Source organism: Gossypium hirsutum, chromosome D02 (assembly GCF_007990345.1).
Source record: "Gossypium hirsutum isolate 1008001.06 chromosome D02, Gossypium_hirsutum_v2.1, whole genome shotgun sequence".
Classification (NCBI taxonomy): domain Eukaryota; kingdom Viridiplantae; phylum Streptophyta; class Magnoliopsida; order Malvales; family Malvaceae; genus Gossypium; species Gossypium hirsutum.
Window position 1 is genome coordinate 65,578,957 of NC_053438.1, and position 21,521 is coordinate 65,600,477.

General features: G+C 36.3%; 4 protein-coding genes and 1 non-coding gene across 5 annotated transcripts; 2 read left to right on the forward strand and 3 right to left on the reverse strand.

Annotated features, from left to right (window-relative positions):
- Positions 1–5,819: 5,819 nt before the first annotated feature.
- Positions 5,820–7,542, reverse strand: LOC107909301 (clathrin light chain 1). Its single transcript, XM_016836779.2, has 3 exons — positions 6,955–7,542; positions 6,699–6,852; positions 5,820–6,612 (listed from the first exon to the last, which is right to left on the reverse strand). Exons 1-3 carry the CDS (start codon positions 7,380–7,382, stop codon positions 6,151–6,153), a joined length of 1,044 nt encoding a protein of 347 aa, XP_016692268.2. The 5' UTR covers positions 7,383–7,542; the 3' UTR covers positions 5,820–6,150.
- A 574-nt stretch (positions 7,543–8,116) lies between these two features.
- LOC107909302 (probable polyol transporter 4) lies at positions 8,117–10,568 on the reverse strand. Its single transcript, XM_016836780.2, has 2 exons — positions 10,048–10,568; positions 8,117–9,581 (listed from the first exon to the last, which is right to left on the reverse strand). The coding sequence occupies exons 1-2, from the start codon at positions 10,262–10,264 to the stop codon at positions 8,218–8,220; spliced, it is 1,581 nt and encodes a 526-aa protein (XP_016692269.2). The 5' UTR covers positions 10,265–10,568; the 3' UTR covers positions 8,117–8,217.
- Positions 10,569–11,376: 808 nt separating this feature from the next.
- Positions 11,377–11,449, reverse strand: TRNAF-GAA (transfer RNA phenylalanine (anticodon GAA)). Its single transcript has one exon. It is a non-coding gene; the product is annotated as a tRNA-Phe (tRNA).
- Positions 11,450–11,899: 450 nt separating this feature from the next.
- LOC107909303 (uncharacterized) lies at positions 11,900–16,037 on the forward strand. The gene is made up of 2 exons (XM_016836781.2): positions 11,900–13,846; positions 14,413–16,037. The coding sequence occupies exon 1, from the start codon at positions 12,408–12,410 to the stop codon at positions 13,410–13,412; it is 1,005 nt and encodes a 334-aa protein (XP_016692270.1). The 5' UTR covers positions 11,900–12,407; the 3' UTR covers positions 13,413–13,846; positions 14,413–16,037.
- A 1,537-nt stretch (positions 16,038–17,574) lies between these two features.
- LOC107909304 (protein STABILIZED1) lies at positions 17,575–21,237 on the forward strand. Its single transcript, XM_016836784.2, has one exon. The coding sequence runs from the start codon at positions 17,708–17,710 to the stop codon at positions 20,807–20,809; it is 3,102 nt and encodes a 1,033-aa protein (XP_016692273.1). The 5' UTR covers positions 17,575–17,707; the 3' UTR covers positions 20,810–21,237.
- Positions 21,238–21,521: the final 284 nt, after the last annotated feature.

The window sequence follows — 21,521 nt, forward strand, 5'->3', positions numbered from 1 at the left end:
TATTTTTATGATTTTTATTGGAGATATGAAAGATTAAATCACAGGCGGTCATATTTCCTCATCTAATTAATCCGTCAATTGATTTTAATGGTTAATGTAATGAAATGTGAAAATTATTAATGTAAGAGCTTAATTAATTTTTCAGGTTAATGATAAGGGCTCAACTGGGTTCAAATTAAGTCAAGGGGCTTAGTAACTTTTTTTGGTTTTTTCTTAAGGGACTATTATAGCTATAAGCCTTTGATAAACATAATTTTTTTATTTAATAAACTATTCTCATCAAATTCATATAAACATAAAATGCCAATTAGTTTATATTTTCTTAAATAGCTTTACTTTAGGTAAAATATATTTACTTTAATAATAAAATAAAGGGCTTTTATGAGTAAAAATCATAGATTAAGAGCTTATTTAACTACAAAAATAGGTTTGGGCTTGTTTATTAAATAAAAAAGTGAGTTGAAGGGGAATAAACAGAAAATAATAAATAAAGAGGGTTAGAAGGCAATTAGCCATGTTTCAACTTTAGTGCCGCCACACCCACGGCACCAATTCACTTTCAAAATTTAAAATGGTAAATTTGCATATCAGGTCCTTGAAACTTTAGGTCATTACATTTCAATCCTGTGCTGCCTGTGGCAGGCCCTCCACCAGTTTGATGCCGCCTGTGGCAGGCCCTCCACTACTTTTTTTTTTGGTATTATTTTGGTAAATAATTTCTTTGTATATTATTTTGGTATTTTTTATTTTTTTGTAATATTTTAGTAAAAAACCCAAAAATTAACATAATTTAAAATATGGGTTTAATTTGGTTTTAATATTTAACGCTTCACTTGGTTTTATATCAACTCTGGTTATTTCTGTATAATTTATATCGTATAAAAATTAAAAATAAATTATTCAGATAATCATTTAAGTTTTATTACTTACTGATTTTTTTATTAATTTAATTACTCCCGAACTTAATTTTATATTTTAACTATTCTACCGTTAAAATGTGTTTGGTCACCTAACAGATTACTGATGTGATATGGTATACTATAAATTTAGCTCACAATGTTTGCGTATTTTGTTAATCTAGTTCTAATTTTAAAAAAAATCAACAAATTTAACTTTTAATATTTACATATTCTTTCAATTTGGCCCTAATTTTAAAATTTCAAAAACTTTTAAAATTTTTAGAATATTCAAATTTTATAATATATATTTTTATAAGATATAAAATATAAACATATATTTTAAAACAAATATATTTTATTTTCCTTTTTTGTTTATTCCAATTAGTCTTAATTTGTTGGCTTTAGTCTGAACTGTGTGAATGATTTTTGCAGTTCAATGCATTCGTGAACACCGTGTTCTCACCGCTGATAATGGTGGGATTTACAGTGGCAGTGATCTTAGACAACACGATAGAAGTGGAAAAATCGAAGAAAGATAAAGGGATGCCATGGTGGGTTAAGTTTAGATCATTTAGAGGAGATAATAGGATTGAAGAATTTTATACTTTGCCTTTTAATCTTAGTAGGTTTTTTCCACCAACCTAAAATTCCCAAAATTAGGCATGGTAATTGCATATATTTTACCAGTTTTTCCTTTGATAAATATGGGTGGTAGTAGACGACAATTCGTGTAATTTTTCAAAATAATTTATTTATTAATTTATATTATTTAAATTATTTTTTTATAAATATTTTTGTATTAGTGGCAAGAGTAATTTAAATATGAATTTTTAAAGTTGTCAACATTGCTATTAAAGTAAGGCCTTAACCTTTCGGCTGACAGTGTGGTTGTTGATGATTATATGGCTGAAAATCAACCCTCTCTTCCCCTTTTATCTTCCTTCTCATTGAATTTTGTATTAGTCGGCATAGTACCGGCTTGTGGATGCCAATGAGATGCGAATGAGCATCCTCTTTTCCGACATAATAATGCATTGCTTGGCTCCCCTGCTAAGGGTTTGATTTTCCATTTTTGGGAGCTCTCGGGCATCTTTAGTTTGCCTATTTTTGCTCGAGCTTTTTGCATTTATTGGGTGCTTGAGGTTTGTCCATTGTAATAGCAGTGAGGGCATGACAAAACTCTACACAGCAAGGTCTAACCTTCTCAGCCCTAATGGCTAAACACCAACATATGATAGAGTTTTCAACTTGATTCAAACAGAGTATAATTTTCTTTTGTAATTCATTTTTTATTTACATCGGTTCTTAGTCTATTTGTAGTTACTCAAATAGTTCGTTTCTAATAGTTTGATATTTATGGTTACTCAAACTTATTTGTAATTGCATTGCACTTGTTACACTTCAAAAAAATTAAAAATGTTTAAAAATTGTTAAACTTTAATATATGTTTAGACCTTCCTCTCTTTTTCTTTTTTCCTTTCTTTAATTTGTTACCCTTTCCCTTCCTTTCAATTTTTTTCTTTTTTCTTTTAACTAATTAACCTTAAAAGTTTCTTTTACATTTATTTTCTATATTCCTCTTCTTTCTTTTCTTTTCCTCTCCATTCTCCCTTCAGCTTTTTCCTTAGCCTTACTGACAAGGATGGAGACATTGTATCCTTCATGAGCAAACTTGGGAGCAATGAATTGTCCAAGTTTAGGACAAATGTTTACACTAGAGAAATTAATAAAACCCTAGTATCATAGGTTGCGCAAAAGAGTCCACAATTGATGTGCACATTTCAAACCTTTTATATTCTCTTGAAGTCATTCGGTCTGATAGGACTAACTCATTGCTTAGAAGAGACTCAAAGGTCATCTACTTAGATTTTGGTTGAAATGTAAGCACCTAGTAAATTGTATTTCTACTAGGATAATTAGCGTAAATCCTTAAAGATAAAATGTATAGAGTTTAAATTCTTTAGGACTCTCATATTGTAGATAGACACTAATCTCAGCCATTGATGTAATTCAACCTATACCATTGGATCTAGAGGAGCTCAACTATAAATAGAGTCTCCCCTTCATTTGTAATCACCTCATTCTTGAGTTAAAAAAAATACTTTGAGAGTATTTACTCAAATACTTGGTGTACTATTATTTCCTTGTTGCTTTTCTGTTATATTCAAATCCCTTTGTATTTTGCGAGTTCTTTCCACTTTATTAGGTATACAAGTTGGTTGTTGTTCCATAAGCTTGCCAAATGTGTTACTGCCATTGTAGGCGCTTGTCCTAAACTTGGATATACAAGTTGGTTGTCGTTTCTTAAGTTCGCCAAAATAAAACTTAGAAAAAATAAAGTTATAATAATATAAAATATTGTGATGTAAATATTAAAAAAATATTAATTACCTTCTTAAGTTTTTTTTTAATTTCGAAATTAAATAAATTAATTACTTTTAAAAAATAGTTTAGTTTCTATTAATTTTAAAAATTAAAAAATAAAAACAAATAATTAGCATGTTAACAATTTTCATCAATTTTGTTTGACATAGCAATAAGTAAAAATAAAATTTGAATTTAAACAAGAAATACAATGTGGTTAAGTTATTATTGAAACATATCAATTGGAATAAGTTGTCAACCTAATTTCCACCTAAGAAAAATAAAAAGAAAACATATTGATGGATACTAATTCATTGTACCAATCGTCTAATCATCGCTTGAAACTTGTTAGCGGAACTTTAAAAAAATACTTAACAGCTTGTGACTTTAATAAGAAATTTTGAATAGTTCAGTGACTTAAATGAAAAATGTTGAATAATTCAATGACTGTAACTTTTTTTTAGCTAAATGACTAAAATAAAAATTTACACATAATTTAATGACTAATTAATAATGTAATTTACCTAACAATTTGTCACTTGAATATATATTTTTTTCAATTTTAACCTTGATTTTTTTTTTCCTTCTATCTAAATTGTTTAGGCAAATTGTGCAGGGAGAACTGTCCTTGCTCGTTTAAAATTTTTATTTTAAAATTTCATGTTGTTTACATATGTGATAGGAGTTACCTATTATTTTATCTACTAAAAAAATTATTTTTATTATTGTATATTGTATAATAAATTCTTAGACATATATTTTATTAATATAATGAATAATTAATTAAAACAAGAAATTTTTTAAATAATAATTAATACAAAATATGGCTAATTTATGAATTTATATATTTTTTAGAATTATTAATTTATTTTATATATGCACTTTATTTAATGTCCTTATCAATGATAATTCACTTTTCTCATCTTAATTTACCTCATTGATATTGTTGTGATATTATCTAAACATGCACACCATCTTTGATTTTATTTTATTGTTACAGTATTCAATTTCATTGCTATAGTAATCAATGCTGTTTGAACCGGACCAGCCAGTCGAATTAGGAACCGGCTAAGAAATAGATCTAAAAAGTGGTTTTGAACCTGTCAGACTAAGAATTGGTACGAACTAGTTGAACCGGCTAAAAAGTCGATTGAACCATCAGATAAACCGGTTGAATTGAGATTTTTAATTTTTTTTAATTTTTAATCAAACTAATAAATCGGTGACTTGACCGACTTAATCTTTCATCCTATTTAAAAAATATTGGTAATAACTAATTACACTATCGCGAGCAGAATCTTTAATTTGAAACAAAAATATGAGGCTTGAAGGAGCTTTGCTCGATGGCGCATGAGTAGCAGGCCGCGGGGCTAACCTTCCTGCAAAACAAACTTTTCAGTTTACATATTGTGTGGATTATAGAGATAAAAATATCGAAGAACAGGGGCAATAATGAAAACAAGAAACAAAAGATGCAAAAAGAAATGGAATACATCCCATATCTGCAACCAAAATAAAAATTGTCAAAATTTCACTACACTCTAATTTCTAGAGTAACCTTTAAATTTTAATGTTGGTCTTTTTTTGGGGTCAGGAGAAGTCTTGTTTCCGTCACTTATTTTGATCCAAAATGCAACACTGTTACATAAACATATGTGACACAGTAGACAAATGAAATTGTGAGACGAGCAAACCTTTGTGCTAGCTCGCTCTTGCGCTTTAAAAGTGTGAAACAATGCTTAAGATATTAGCAGGGCTCAATCATTTACCAAAACCTTGAGAGATCAAAAACTGCCTTGTTTCATGTCTGAGTGAACTAAGTCAATATCACAGTTACTATTTCGTGTAATTTTAGGTGAAGTTTGTCCCAAAACAACAATAAGGAATGGAAGAGTGAAGAGAAATAATGAAGCATATTGGGAGGAAATATGGGTTATAAGTAATAAAAGAGAGAGCTGAGTACTCCATTTTCTTCCCAAACCAAGCTTTTCATTGAATAATCCATTCCAAGTACAAAAAGGTTTGTTCTGTCATCTACGATGAAATCTAATGGTTGACCAGACTTACTACATTCAACTTAACTCCACCTGAATATGAACATGTGGATGCGCATGCTAAGCAAGAAGGTAGAGGTTGAGAGATAGCCCATGCCATGATCAACCTCAGCAACCAAAGAGATTGCTCATTAAAGCCGCATCAATGGCTCCGACCTTTTTGCCCTAAATATATTTCAAAATAAAATAAAATAAAGTATGGTTAAATTGTTAGGGATATAAATTAGTTATCCAAATATTTCTATTACAATAGTAAAATTATTTAAAATTACAATATCCACTAAATTCTATTGGAATAATGTTGATATTTTCTTTTCTATTTATTATTATGTTTTCCATTCTTTTAATTTTTCATCTTTCTAATTTTCTTTTCATTCCACTCTACTAAGCAAAGTCTAAGATGTTGAAACCAGTCCATTTTCTCAATAAGCCTTTTGCTGCGAGAAATAACACTGTCTACCTTTTCATTGAAGGCTTATACGGAAAGAAACAGTCATTCAAGTACTTCAACTAAAAACCTGTGATGGAAAAATAGGTGTACAGTTGCACAGGCAAGACAAGAACTTGGACAAGTGAATGAAATACTTAAAAACAGTTGCCAAATGATCGTTAATGTCCTCACTTTCCTCGATCAAGTTTCAACATCATCATATCATATGAGAAGGAAAATATGTCTGTCTACAATCTCATGTTGCATACTTGAAATCCATCCAAGGTCTCTGCTCTTATTCTCCACTGTGAATTGCTAGCCGAAACTTTAAAAAATAAATAAATAAATAAAGCAAGCAAGTCATAAATTCAAAAGAAGGACGAAAATCAATTAAGGTTTGACATCACTTGGAAGAATCAGGATCGGGTTTGACTTTGTTATCAGCCTCAGCTGAAGCTGAAGTCTCTGGTTTTGGTTGTACAGGGCCACCATTAGCAGCAGCATCTTTCCCTGCTGCCGCAGGTTTATTTTCTCCACCAGAATCTGCTGGAGTAGAGCCTTTCCCATTCTTGGCCTCCTTTCCATCTTTCCCGTCTTTTCCAGCTTTTTCATCTTTGGGTGGAGGCATCATATGAGGTGGAGGGTTCTGTTTGAGCTTCAGGAGAATTTGTCTCATCCTGGAAAGATCAGTAAGCTTGCCAGGCTTTGGACCTTGAATCACAAAAAACGAAGGGATTTTATCAGGATCTTTTCTTCCTCTCTTCTTCTCAATAGTAGCCACCTCACGAGGAATGATCTCAGCAATCGCTTTCCAGTAGTGCAGGTGAGATTCTTTGTGGAACTTTTCTTGATTAGCCATGTATAGCTGCATCAGCATTCAACAAAACAAAATTTGATTTACTTCAGCCTTGTAAACAAGCAAAGAGAATCATCAAAAATGCCGGTTTGTACCTTCTCTCTTTCTCTGTTGTTAGCCTTATTCGTTTCACAATTTTGATCCCTTTTCTCGTAAAAAGATCGTTTGTATTCTTCTGCTTCAGCTATTATCTGATCTCGCATCGCCCTCTCTCTTTTCTCCTTTTCCTCCAGATGAATGGCGTTTTGGCTGTGTATCCACAGGAATTTAAAACATTAATCAACAATGACATACAAGTCATGCTCACAAGTATAAGAAATGCCCCAAGGAAGAAGGTAAAAGGAAACAAACCGGCGCCATTCACGTCGAGCGAAGCTTTCCTCATGCATCTCATCAGGCGGAGGCAACACGGGCCCTTCAGAGGCAAAAAACCCATCATTGCCATGACCATCACCACCGATACCACTACCATCCATGGCAGACGCCCTGAAAGATCCATAAACATCCGGGGAGGGAGGGTCGATATTATTATTGTTAGTATGGATGTTGTTGGTGGTGGTGGCAATATAAGCAAGGTTGTTACTGTAACTGCGATTGAGATTGTGAGGAACGTGGTGAGTAGTATCAGAGGTGAGATCATGGGGAGGGAAAGCTTGTCCAGGTGGAGGAGGAGGGAAAGAGGAGGAATCATAGCCCATGTAGGCATCGTCATCGAAAGGGCGAGATGAGGAATTAATGTCTTCTCCTCCGTCATTGTTCATCGCATCGAAGGATTCCATTGACGTTCAAATGGAAAATCCTAAAAGCTCCGGTTACGTTGGTGGACTTCTATGGCAGTGTGTGGGTGTGGGTGAGGGTTGCTGGCTTTGAGCTATTTTTGCTCGAGATACATCGTTATATTCGGATCCAGAGAGGGAAGAAGGGAGTTCGTTGGGGTTGGGCGATATCAACATATGTATTACCTGTTATTATTGCAGTATAATTAACTATTTAAAATGATAAAATATCATCAAAAGTGCAACTTAATCACCATTCGAAATATTATGATTAATTTATAAATTAATTATAGGTGAAATACCCTTCAAGATATTTTAGATTTTAAGCAAAAAGTCTTTTTTTTTCTTAATTTAATCTTTAATGTTTATATTTTTTGTCAATTAAGCTTTTTTTTAGTTAAATTTAGTTATAATTCTTTAAAAAAGTCGAATTTAACAATTATACATTTAAAAAGAGTTAAATTGTTATTTGTTTAACAAAAATATTAACTAAAATGTTAAATTTTTTGCATGATAGGTCAAATGACAACTCAAGTGTATATATATATTTTTAAAATTATTTTTTGACATAACATATAAGTCAAATCATTGTTACGGTAGCATAAAAGTACATGAGAGCTGTCATGCAAGTTGCCACATCAACATTGTTAAAAGAATTAATGTTTTAGTCAACATTTCTATTAAAAAGTTTGTTTAAATTTTTTTTGAAAGGTTAAATAATTGAGAGATTATGTTTATTTGTTTAAAGATATGAATTTTGATATTGTGGTTAATTGAACCATAAAAAAAAATTCTTAAGATTCCACCTTGAGAAATACACTAAAGAATCCCTAATTACTCAAGCTTTGTGTACTAGATGCTGAGCATCTCCTAGCTCCATTTCACTTCCATCCCATTCATTGTGATTTTGAAAAAGCAACTCAATCTGTTCCAATGATTTTCCCTTCGTCTCTGGAACAAGTTTGTAAACAAAGGCAACTGAAAGAGCTGAAAACAGTGAAAACAGGAAAAAGGTTCCTCCCACCGTTATTGTACGAGCGAGAGACAGGAATGACATGGCAACGAAGCCACTGCATACCCTGTTACCTACAGCCCCAAGTGCAGACGCTTGAGCTCGCAACCTCAAAGGGAAGATTTCAGATGTCAGTATCCAGCAAACCGGACCCATTCCCACTGAAAAAAATGCTACATTCCCACAAACACACAATAGTGCCATTGCTATCCCAAGCTGCCCCTTCCCCACTATGGCGAGGCTAATGCTTAAGGTAAACAAACAGACCGTCATTCCAATTGTGCTCACATAGAGCAAGGGCTTCCTCCCAACTCTATCAACAAGGAATGTAGCTATCAATATAAATAAAGTTTTCGTGACACCCACGGCAACTGTTGCAGCAAGCAGCTTAGACTTGTTCACAATTCCAGCATCATGGAAGATTTCAGGGCTGTAATACACAGTTGCATCTATTCCAGTGATTTGTTGGAAACACTGGATTCCGAAGCCGGTGATCAGCATTCGACGAAGTGAAGGCGAAGGGCTTAATAGTTCACGCCAAACAGCTTTCTCTTCATTCTTCTCTCCATTAGAAATTCCAGCTGCAGCTACTATTTCAGACAGCCTCTCTTCTACCTCTGTGTCATTTTCATTTGTTTTTAACAGCACTGATCTTGCTTCTTCGACTCGGTTCTGCATGACCAACCACCTTGGTGATTCAGGGATGATGAAAAGTGCGAATCCTATGAAGACTGAAGGCAAAATTCCAACAGCTAGCATTACCCTCCAGTTTATATGTACTGAAAGACCAGAAAATGCATAATTTGAAACATAACCAAGCAAAATTCCTAGATTTATGAAAATCTCAGGGAAGGATGTAAGAGAGCCTCTATCAACAGTTGGTGATATCTCAGCAATATAGACTGGAGCAATCATGACCCCAAACCCTATACCGACCCCAGCCAAAACTCGTCCGATCATTAGTACTTCGAATGACGATGCAAGTGTCATTATAGCTGCACCAATTTGAAATACAATAGCAGCAAAGGCCATTGTCCACTTTCTACCTATAACATCTGATGTCCTTCCACCAGCTAAGCTACCTAACAGTGAAATGATGCTCAAAATCCCAACAAGAACTTCTTCTTGCACCTCAGTTATCTTCAGGTCTTTCTGTATAAATATAATTGCTCCACTCATAACACCTACATCTGCACATAGAAAAGAAATTCTTATTTAAAATGTGTTTCAAAAGTGGTGATTTCTAACTAAGATTTTGAGCCAAAATGGTGCATTTTAAGCATCCCAAGGAGATTAATTACAGTGAAGTTCTGTTATTCCACATTAAAGTTTGGCTTGTCAATTGATTATAGGCTTGATGCTTAACAATCAAATATTATTACTGGCAAGATCAGAAAATATTGCTAATTTTTTATGCCTATATTTTTTGGCTCTACAGTATCAATGAACTTTATAATGCTAAAATCCAAGGATTTGAATTAGCCATTCTTTTCCTGCTAAATTCATTCAGGTCGACAAAGAAAAAAAAAATACTAAGAAGTATCAAAATTCAACCATTCCCACATAGAAATAATAATAATAATAGCAGTCATAACTCCAGAAACAACCAAAGTAAATATAAAATATGAGAGATGAAGACAGAAAAGAAAAACTTACCATAGCCAAGAAGCACATTGTTGAGAGATGCAAAGATGGCACAAGCAAGAACATATTTCCTGGTACTTTTCTTCCTTTCCAATTGATGGTGATGATGTGAGGCATCATCTTCGAAATCATCAGATAGTTCAGAATCCATTCTTTTGTACTTGTTTTTACTACCCAAAGACAAAGCCATTTCTCCATTCCCATCTCCTTGGACACCCACCAACCCCATAGCTCCCACAAAAACAGGAAAAAGAAGAGAAGAGAACAGACCCTGAAGAGTTGCCTTTTCTGGTCAACAAGAAGGATTAAGACATGAGTTGGGAGTTTAGATCTAAAGCTAGAAATGAAGATAAAGAAAGTGTAATAAGCAAGTTGTTCCCTTATATATATATACATATATATTATTTATTGTGCAAGCAGGCCACTTGATAATTTTCTAAACCTTACTTAACATAGGAACATGAAAAAAAACAAACAGTTTAAAACATCACAGTGTAAACAAAAGGTTTTTATGTTTTCAAGGTAACAAGTACAGCTCCTCAAGATAATGTGTCAGTATTTATAGGCTTTTCTCAACTTCTATTAAAAGTTGAAATGCAATGGCAAATGGCACTACTTACCTTTGAGTGTAATTTTTCTTAATCCATCCTTTGGGTTGCTTTTTTCAGCAATTATGTTAACGACTTGTTGGTTTGATCTATTTTTAGAAACACAAACAAATAGACTGTCTTATAACAGGCACAGTTCGAGAGCTTGGATTAATAAGCACACATTGGGTTGGTTTTGGTCTCACCGACAATCCATCTTGTCGCTTTCTATGTATAGGAAGAGCCGTGGATTTCGCAGGGTGTCTCTTCTCCTCTCCCGGACCCTCCTCACCATTCACCGCTTTCACGTGTACGTGGAGGTATACGTGTCTTGCCTGTAACTTATATTAAAATGGTGAATTTGAAATCATTTAAGTTCAAATTTTACAAATGAGTAATTAATTCAAATTAATTTGAAATTAAAGTAAGTGTAATTTGTTTTAGAATATTAATTTATCATTATCATTTTAGATTATAATAAAATAAGCAATTACCTTTTCCTTATGTCTTATTCATATACTTGTTCTTCCATCTAAGATCTATAATTGTACTATACAATTTTACAACATAGGATTAGTTTTAATTTAATCCAGAAAAGTCAAATATGATAATTTAATCGAAATGTTTTTAAAAAATATCAATGTGAATAATTATTTGATGGGCAGACAGAGCTCCACTGAAACTGAGCCTTGTTTTTATTTGCCCATTAAAAGTAAGCAGAGAACGAGTCCATTAAAAGAGAGCCCAAAAACAATGCGGTGAACGTGGATCGAACACGTGACCTTCAGATCTTCAGTCTGACGCTCTCCCAACTGAGCTATCCCCGCAATTGATGACGTGAAACTTATTTATATATTCTTCCTGTTAGTCAGTGTTGGTGGTTAGTATAATCGAAGATTATAAAAATTTCGTGGTCTTACTCACAAGTGCTCCTCCAGAATTTGTAATATTATATTTATGGGATAAATATAATAATTATATATGAATTTTGATTTAATGTATAATGTTACATATGAATATTAATTTTGTATAATTTTATACATAAAATTTTGCTTTGATTCAATTTCTACAAATCAATAACAACATTATCAATCTAGCACTATTTTACGATGATATGTTGCATATACAAATAATTATCTTAACTCAATATGTAAATAAATGTATGCATTTTTTAAAATGTGTATAATTGAATCATAATTCAAGTTCCATGTATACATATGAACTAAAAATTAATTTTTATGTGTATAATTGGATCAAAACAATGTTAATGTATCAAATTGCACATTTAACTAAAATTCATGTATAAATTCCCTATATTTATTTATTCAAGTTTGATTTAATTTTTTTCTAAAATCTATAATAGGCAGTCCAAACTTAACAACACAATAAAGAAGTATCAGTAATTTTATAAAAACTAAAATTTGCTCAAATTCAGAATTTGCAATGGTTGAGACTTTGTCTGCAGTGGACTTTGAGGTGGGGAAGAGTTCTGCGGGCTCGAGTGGTGGTGTTGGCAGCGCAATGAAGAAGGTAAGACGCCGCACAAATGTACCCCCGGACCTGAATGACCCGACTGTGGATGAAAATGGGCAGGCCGTGCGGGACACTAACGCGTTAAAGGTTTCGTACAAGACAAAATTATTGGGAACCCCCTCGGATCAAAATGCATGTGCTAATATGGAGAAGATGTTTGAGTTGCAGGATGGAGATGTGGCTACAGAGGTGATTGACGGCGTTTCATCAATCACATTTTCTAATCGAGTACACTAGTTTATTGAGCGGAAAATGGCTCTCACTGTTATTGTTAAAGTCCTAGGGAAGAAAGTAGGTTTTAACGCATTACTGAATAAGGTATGGGCATTGTGGAGCCTTGGGAATAGATTTCAACTCATAGATCTGGAAAATGATTTTTACTTGGTTAGATTTCAGGATAAGGATGACTTTGACAAGGTGTTGATGAGTGGTCTGTGGGTGATTTTTGGGCATTATCTAATTGAGAGGTCGTGGTCATCGGACTCTTCTATAGCTAATAACAATTTGGACAAACAAGTGGTATGGATTAGATTACCTGAGCTATCGAAGGGGTGCTACTCAAAATTTCTGCTTCGTGCCATTGGCCAAGTTATTAGTCTCATGGTTAAAATTGATGCACACACCAACATAGCAGCGAGAGGAAGATTTGCCTGGATGGCTATGTGTGTGGATCTAAACAAACCTTTGGTCTCTAAGGTTAGAATTAATGGTAGATTGCAAATGGTAGAATATGAGTCCTTACCAAACGTTTGTTTTACTTGTGGTTTGTATGGGCATAGTTCGAGCTTCTATTTGGGGCGTCAAGCAGTTGGGGTTGAGGCGGCTGCTGGTCAGAACGAGTCAGAGGGTGAGAAACCGAACTTACAAAATCGTGTTGATGATGAGCCATTTGGCCCATGGATGTTAGTGGATTGTCGGCAGAAAGGGAAATGGAAAAGTTCATTGGAAACAAAAATCGATGGTGGTGTTACCCACGTCGATGGGTCGAGCTTTTCGGTGCTGGAAATTGATAACGCTGACATAGATCCCGCTCGTCGCGCCAGGATTGAAGGAATATCTGATGGAATTGTTAACGGGGAGGGGATTGCGACGAGAATCACGGGCAAAAAAGATGTAAAGCTGGCTGGAGATAAGAGTAGCAGGAAACAAAATATTGCTAGGGCTAATGGGAAAGGAATTTTCGTGGGTAATGGGCATAAAGTGGGCCGACAGATTTTAAAACCTAACAATAATGGGGCAAGTCTGGTATGTAAATAAAGGGTTAGTGGGTTTGATGATAGGTCTTTAATGGATCGGTTGGGTAATGTTGAAAAAATGGATAACTTTCAATTTCAAGCAGTAAATGTTCAGCCAATTCTTGACGTTTCGAGGTATAGGGCGTTACAAGTACTGGGGAAAGAGCTTCAGCAAATTGGAAAATGTTTAGGAAAAGAGAATAATGTGGTCATGTTGGGGGAACCAGGGATAGGAGTTTCGAACAAGAAAATTACAGTACGTCGGAACGGGTTTACTAAAAAAATAAACCACTTGACAATGGAGTTGAAAAAATTGGCCAAGTCATGGTGGAATTGTCGACGACCATGGAAGGGATTGTGAATCGTATCGAATGGTCGCAAAACCAGTATGTTCCGATAATTTTGTCACAGACAGTGGTGGAGGTTATGGATGCGGAGTCTAACTAGGATGAGGGGGTAAGTTACTGATGTTGTTATAGATTTTTTTTATCTGCTTATTGTCATTGTTTCTCTTTTCCTACTTGTTTAAGGATCTGAGTCTGATGTTTTGGAACTATCAAGGAACAAGTTATCCCTGTTTCCAAAAAATTATTGCTGAATATAGGAATGAGTTTACGCCTAATATTTTATGCTTGTTCGAAACCCAGATCAGTGGGTTGCGTGCTGATGGAATTATTGGCAGACTTGGTTATCAGAATTTGTGCAGAATTGAAGCTAATGGCTTTGCAGGGGGTATTTGGGTTCTCTAGAATGATATGATCACTGTTGATATTTTGAATTTACTTTCACAAGTCCTTCACATGTATATCCAAAGTGGTAACAACTTGTCTAGTTTTATTTTTCTGGCAGTGTATGCTAGTCCCGAAGTGGTGACGAGGTGTTTACTTTGGGACTACTTAGGTACTCTAGCAAGCTCGATTGATGAACATTTACTTCTTGCAGGGAATTTCAATTCAATTTTGGATGTTTTGGAACGTACTAGTGGTGCAGTTATAACTCGTAATGGATGTGTTTGTTTTCAGGAATTTATGACCTTTGCGATTTGGGTTGTAGCGGTTCCCGATTTACATGGATTAGAGGAGGTCTATCTCAAAGGTTGGATTGAGCAATTGCTAACTCTGTTTGGGATTCGTTTGCGTCGAAATGTGTGGTGCTCAACATTCATCATTTAAAGTTCGACCATCAGCCGATTCTAGTTTCTCTGAAACCTGTGATTAAGAAGGGTTAGAAGCCGTTTCATTGTCTTGATAGTTGGATGCTACATGGTGAGTTTAAGGCGTTGGTTGACAGCAGTTGGAATTCTAGTGAGTCCATAGTGGATAATATTGAACAGTTTCAAGTAAAAGTCTAGGAATGGAATAAAAGGGTGTATGGTAATATGTTTTCTTGTAAACACAATTTAATTGTTGAACTTACAAGGGTACAAAGGATCTTAGAAGTGAGGGATTCTCCTAGACTTAGTAATCGAGAGTTGGAGTTGAAGCAAGAAATTGAGGAGGTGCTAAAGCATGAGGAACTTTCATGGTCTCAAAAGTCTTGATCAAATTGGCTATTGAAGGGAGATAGAAACACGAAGCACGCTTGCTAGACGCAGAAAAAATAAGATTGAGGGTCTTAAAATTGAGGGTGAGGAGTGGTGTTTTGATTCTGATGTGTTGGAACAACATGTGGTGGGTTTTTTTTAAGACTCTCTATTATTCGGATTCTTAAGTCAGTGGAAGCCTTCCATGTACGGGAAAATTTCTTGAATTGCTACTATTTGAGAGGGAAAATCTTCAGCTTGCAGTTTCGATGGAGGAGGTTTGGAGTTCAGTGTTCAGAATGGCTCCGCTTAAAGTACCAGGGGTAGACAAGTTCATGCCAAGTTCTATGAGGCAGAGTGGGGTACTGTTAGGTCTTCGGTTTATTCACTAGTAAGGCAGGTGATAGAGGGGTGTCCTTTGGATGCTAGAATCAACAGAACCTTACTTGTTTTATTACCTAAGGTTCAAGGGCAGAAGATGATTACACAATTTAGACAAATCAGTTTATATCGGTTCTGTAGGGGATCAACTGGTTGAGCCTGATTAGGATAAGGTTGGTTAAGAACAACAATAAGAGGGGATTGATCATTTACATCGACAACCATGAAGGGATTCGATTCGGAGTTATCATCTTGGGGGCGGCTAAAATAGAACCTGCAATATTTGACACATCATTAGCAACGACATCTCCACTAGTGTTATCTCTCAAGTGTTCACCACTGTCATCATCATCATTATCATCAACGTGCACTATATTACATCTCTTAAAATGAGAGTGGCTACAAGAAAAAAGGGTAGGAAGAACTGGTGCAAATGAGGGCATTTGGGTTGAGATCAACATAAGTTGACCTGTTGGTACCCCTAGCTCTCGAGGCTTAGATAGTGCTTCTAAAATGAATGTGGTTGGCATCCAATTCGATTTTATAACCCAAATTTTGAAAATTTTCTTCCATTTGCTCGTTGAGCATTTCTTCAACTTTTTTATCTCTATGCGGGCAATCATTTCTCTTATGTCCAATGGCACCACACCTAATTTATAAATGTGTTCATTGTGAAACTCAATCCATTGTCTAACACCGTTGTCCCATTGAATGATACATCCAACAATGAGAGGCTTCCAAGGATTGACATCCACTTAAATTTTGAGAAAACAAATATTGCATGGGTTTCCATTATTATCATCAATCTGTAGGACTTTGACTGCAATGTGACATAGACAAGCAGTAAAAAATGTTTGCAAATAATCAAGGGGAAGGCCTCATTTTTGGATCTAAACATGCAATGAGTGAAAAATGTCCAGGCTAGGCGAAATATTATGGGACCATCAGGTGAGCAAAGAAGTGCCCCTTAATAGACCAAAGGTCTTCACGCAAAATAATGTGGAGATCTGAAATAAGATCGAAGTAAAAATTAAAGAACTCACCATGTCTTGAGCTAACTTCAACCCCTTGAGATTTCAAAATTTATTTATGATCCTCTAGAAGAGGTCTAGGGAAAAGGTCTTATAATATTAATATAACCAATAAGGCAGTGGCTCTAGTGTGCCCTATTGATTTCTAATTTTTGACTATGGAAAGGGACAACTTGTCTCCTTATAATTGCAACATTAGCGTGATAGAGTTCGACTTGGATTGTTTGTTGTATGCTGCTGACATCCTTAGAGGAGGTTTTTGAAGCTAAATTGCTTGACCAGCTACAATCTCTGATAGAACTAAGGCTCATTTTGGGTAAGGGAAATAAGGGAGGAAGAGGTTTGGATGGAGAACAAGTAACACTAAGGGGAGACTTAAGTAGGGGGAAAATGACTGAGGGATAGGAGAGAGAAGTGAATTTGATGAAAAAAAAAACCATGCAAGCTAGTTTCCTAGCATTTAAAACGATTATGAGTCATAAGAATCAAAGAGATTGAGGGAAGAAAACGAATTGACTATTAGAGCAGAAGGGACAAAAAAAGATTACAAGAACTTGGAACGATCCAGATATAAGGTAATGATGATGAGGTAAAGAAAGGAGGGGGAAAGAAAGAAAAAAGAGAGAAAGATGAAATGACGAAGGAAGAGAAAATACATTGGGAAAATGAGATGAACTAAGAGATGAAATTGGGAAAGTGGGGAAAACAAGAGGGAAATAAATGCGATTGTAGTGAAATGGCGACTAAGGAGCCTCGAAGGGTGGAAAACTTCAAGGAGATCAATCATCATTAACGGTGCTTAGGGTCTATCCCTAAGGAAGTGCTTTTAAGGAAAACTTTTTATTTGATTATTTGGTTTGATGTTTTTTGCTTGACTTCTATTAGTTTTACCCTTTATTTTAAGAATGAATAGACACTTTATATGGGGGAATTGATTTTTTTGCTCTACTTAAATTTATGAATAATGTGTTTTGCAAAAGCTTAAAGGCATATTTTAAAGAATGTTTTAGTTTTTTTTCCTGTTGATATGAATTTATACTATTTATTAAGTTTTTTATTGAGTTAGTATCACTCATCAACTAAGTTTTAACTCAGTTAGGAAATTATAAAAAAAAATATTTTTATTTTTATATGTTTATAAATCAATAAAAAATTATCCATTTGAAAACTATTTTCATTTACCATTTGAACTAAAATAATTTTTTGTTTTTATATGAAGGCTAAAGCCCAAATCCAACCGCCTTTGTGTGTCGTGCTGAACACGGCCTTAGCCTTCAAATCTCCCTCTAGTACTCAAAATATGACATCTCAATACTTTTTCTTTGATGTTTTCTTGGTTCGATACGAACGTAAGCGAGAGCCCAATCGAAATCGAAGAAGAAGATGGTGTTCATCGCAACGCCAAATTCCAAAACTTTTTCCCTAAATCTAAACCCTAAAACCACCACTCTCCTTTCCCTCCAACAATCCATTCAACTCCGCACCCAAATCCCTATTTCTCACCAACACCTTCTCCTCTCCCCCAACCCCACCTCTTCCCTTCTCCATTCCCCCGATCCCGATTCCGTCCTTCTTTCCCAACTCCAAATCACCCCTTACTCTACCTTATTCCTTCATGTTCCCCTCCGCGGCGGCACCCAACCTGGCCCCAGCGGTGCCGCTGTGCCCAAGCCACGCTTAGATTTTCTCAACTCCAAGCCTCCCCCTAACTATGTTGCTGGTTTGGGGCGTGGTGCCACGGGCTTTACCACTCGGTCTGATATCGGTCCCGCCCGTGCTGCTCCTGACTTACCTGACCGGTCCGCTACTACTATTGGTGGTGCTGCAGCGCCCTCTGGGCTTGGCCGTGGCCGCGGAAAGCCTGGTGAAGACGAAGAAGACGATGAAGGTGAGGATAAGGGTTACGATGAAAATCAGAAATTTGATGAATTTGAAGGAAACGACGTGGGTCTTTTCGCCTCCGCGGAGTATGATGAAGATGATAAAGAAGCTGACGCTGTTTGGGAGGCCATCGATAAGAGGATGGATTCAAGGAGGAAAGATAGAAGAGAGGCAAGGCTGAAGGAAGAGATTGAGAAATACCGAGCGTCTAACCCGAAAATTACTGAGCAGTTCGCGGATTTAAAGAGAAAGTTGCATACTTTGTCAAACGAGGAGTGGGAGAGTATTCCAGAAATTGGGGATTATTCGTTGAGGAATAAGAAAAGGAGGTTCGAGAGTTTTGTGCCAGTCCCAGATACTCTTTTGGAGAAGGCAAGGCAGGAGCAAGAGCATGTTACGGCTTTGGACCCAAAGAGCAGGGCTGCGGGTGGGACGGAAACTCCGTGGGCGCAAACCCCTGTAACCGATTTAACTGCTGTTGGTGAAGGGAGAGGTACTGTCTTGTCTTTGAAGTTAGATAGGTTATCGGATTCTGTTTCGGGTTTAACTGTTGTGGATCCAAAAGGTTATTTGACTGATTTGAAAAGTATGAAGATTACTAGTGATGCTGAGATTTCGGATATTAAGAAGGCCAGGTTGTTGTTGAAAAGTGTTACGCAGACCAATCCCAAACATCCTCCCGGTTGGATTGCGGCTGCAAGGCTGGAGGAAGTGGCTGGGAAGATCCAGACAGCTAGGCAGTTGATTCAGAAAGGGTGTGAGGAGTGTCCCAAGAATGAAGATGTATGGCTGGAGGCTTGTAGGCTTGCGAGCCCGGATGAGGCCAAGGCTGTGATTGCTAAGGGAGTGAAATCAATTCCCAATTCAGTGAAGTTGTGGTTACAGGCTGCTAAATTAGAGCATGATGATGTGAATAAAAGCAGGGTTTTGAGGAGGGGTTTGGAGAACATACCAGATTCTGTGAGGTTATGGAAGGCTGTTGTGGAGCTTGCAAATGAGAAGGATGCAGCGACTTTGCTTGAAAGGGCCGTGGAGTGCTGTCCTTTACATGTGGAGTTGTGGTTAGCACTTGCTAGGTTGAAGGATTATGATAAAGCTAAGAAAGTGCTTAATAGGGCAAGGGAGAAGTTGCCTAAAGAGCCTGCTATATGGATTACAGCTGCGAAGTTGGAGGAGGCTAATGGAAATAATGCTATGGTGGGAAAAATTATTGAGAGGTGTATTAGGGCATTACAAAGAGAAGGATTTGTGATTGATAGGGAGGCTTGGATGAAAGAGGCTGAGGCGGCAGAAAGGGCTGGCTCTGTTGTGACATGCCAGGCAATCATTCGAAATACAATTGGGATTGGAGTGGAGGAAGAGGATAGGAAGAGAACTTGGGTGGCTGATGCTGAAGAATGCAAGAAGCGGGGTTCAATTGAGACTGCTAGAGCTATCTATGCTCATGCTCTTACTGTCTTTTTGACAAAGAAGAGCATTTGGCTGAAAGCAGCTCAGCTGGAGAAGAGTCATGGGACTAGGGAATCTCTTGATGCTCTTCTTCGTAAAGCAGTCACGTACCGGCCACAGGCTGAGGTTCTTTGGCTTATGGGTGCCAAAGAGAAATGGCTTGCTGGGGATGTGCCTGCTGCACGAGCTATCCTTCAAGAAGCATATGCTGCCATACCTAATTCTGAGGAGATATGGCTTGCTGCGTTTAAGCTTGAATTTGAAAACCATGAGCCTGAGAGAGCAAGAATACTTCTTGCCAAGGCTCGAGAAAGAGGAGGCACAGAGAGAGTATGGATGAAATCAGCCATTGTGGAGAGAGAATTGGGGAACACCGAGGAAGAAAGGAGGTTGCTTGATGAAGGATTGAAGCAATTCCCATCATTCTTTAAACTGTGGTTGATGCTTGGGCAGCTCGAGGAAAGGCTTGGTAACTTAGAAAAGGCAAAGGGAGTTTATGAATCAGGTTTAAAGCACTGCCCAAGTTGTATACCTCTATGGGTTTCTCTTGCTATTCTTGAAGAGAAAATGAATGGGATTGCTAAGGCTCGAGCTGTACTCACCTTGGCAAGGAAGAAGAATCCACAACAACCTGAACTCTGGCTTGCTGCCATACGAGCTGAGGCAAGACATGGCTACAAGAAGGAAGCCGATATCTTAATGGCCAAGGCATTACAAGAGTGTCCAAATAGTGGTATATTGTGGGCAGCATCTATTGAGATGGTTCCAAGGCCTCAACGTAAAACCAAGAGCATGGATGCCCTCAAGAAGTGTGATCATGATCCCCATGTCATTGCCGCGGTGGCTAAGCTATTTTGGCATGATAGGAAGGTGGATAAAGCCAGGACTTGGCTAAATAGGGCTGTGACTCTTGCTCCAGATATTGGGGATTTCTGGGCATTGTATTACAAATTTGAACTTCAGCATGGTAGTGAGGAGAACCAGAAAGATGTGATGAAAAGGTGTGTTGCTGCAGAACCGAAGCATGGTGAGAAATGGCAAGCTATTTCAAAGGCTGTAGAGAACTCTCACCAGCCTACTGAAGCCATTTTAAAGAAAGTAGTGGTTGTGTTGGGCAAGGAAGAGAGTGCTGCGGAAAATAACAGTAAACACTAATTACTTTTAACTAATAGTTACTCGTGTACTTGGGGGTAGTGCCAGCTGAATCAATTCTGAAGCATGTTTTCTTTGGTTTTTGGACAATTATGGTGAGACTTTATCTTCAACTATGATGTTTTTAGCATATAGCGTCTACTTGTTTTGTTGCCTCGTTTTGCTTACCATTGTTTCCAGAGAAATAACAATAAGACAAGCTTTGGAGTTTGGTTTACAGTGGATATCAGTCCTGTTTAGCTAGAGTAGAAGAGTACTCATCCGTATTTGGCGTATTAAAGCTTAAAAAGATCCAAAAGAATTCGAATGCTCTTTATATCTCATCATAGTTCTAATCTCATGACCGCTCGAAATTATCGTTAGTATGTACTACTATTGCTTAGTTTAGTGTATATATAATATGAAGAATCAATAATCAACTTTCAGATGCATATGCCATGCCTTCATTGTGTAGTGCAGTACTTTTACCATTGATGATGGAGTTTTATTCTGAGATTTCCGTGTTGAAACTAGAGTTAATTGAAAAAAGCATCAATCTCTAAGAATGTTTTGGTTTATGATTTTTTGTAGTGCATTATTAAAACAATGGTAAAATATATCTATAGTTCTATTCTCTTTATCTTCTGCCTTGGCTGCATCACTTGCCTCTTTAGACAGCTGGTTTTGGAATGAATCTGAGTTCTTCTTCCGACTTCGGTGAACACCTGAATTTGTC

Excerpts from the sequence above, each read along its gene's own strand:
- LOC107909302 (XM_016836780.2), bottom strand. The coding sequence starts at position 10,264 with ATGGGGTTGGTGGGTGTCCAAGGAGATGGGAATGGAGAAATGGCTTTG. Across the intron at positions 9,582-10,047 it reads CAATGTGCTTCTTGGCTATG|ATGTAGGTGTTATGAGTGGA; the intron begins GTAAGTTTTTCT and ends TTCTATGTGCAG.
- LOC107909304 (XM_016836784.2), top strand. The coding sequence starts at position 17,708 with ATGGTGTTCATCGCAACGCCAAATTCCAAAACTTTTTCCCTAAATCTA.
- LOC107909301 (XM_016836779.2), bottom strand. The coding sequence starts at position 7,382 with ATGGAATCCTTCGATGCGATGAACAATGACGGAGGAGAAGACATTAAT. Across the intron at positions 6,853-6,954 it reads GCTCGACGTGAATGGCGCCG|CCAAAACGCCATTCATCTGG; the intron begins GTTTGTTTCCTT and ends GTGGATACACAG. Across the intron at positions 6,613-6,698 it reads ACAACAGAGAAAGAGAGAAG|CTATACATGGCTAATCAAGA; the intron begins GTACAAACCGGC and ends ATGCTGATGCAG.
- LOC107909303 (XM_016836781.2), top strand. The coding sequence starts at position 12,408 with ATGGCTCTCACTGTTATTGTTAAAGTCCTAGGGAAGAAAGTAGGTTTT.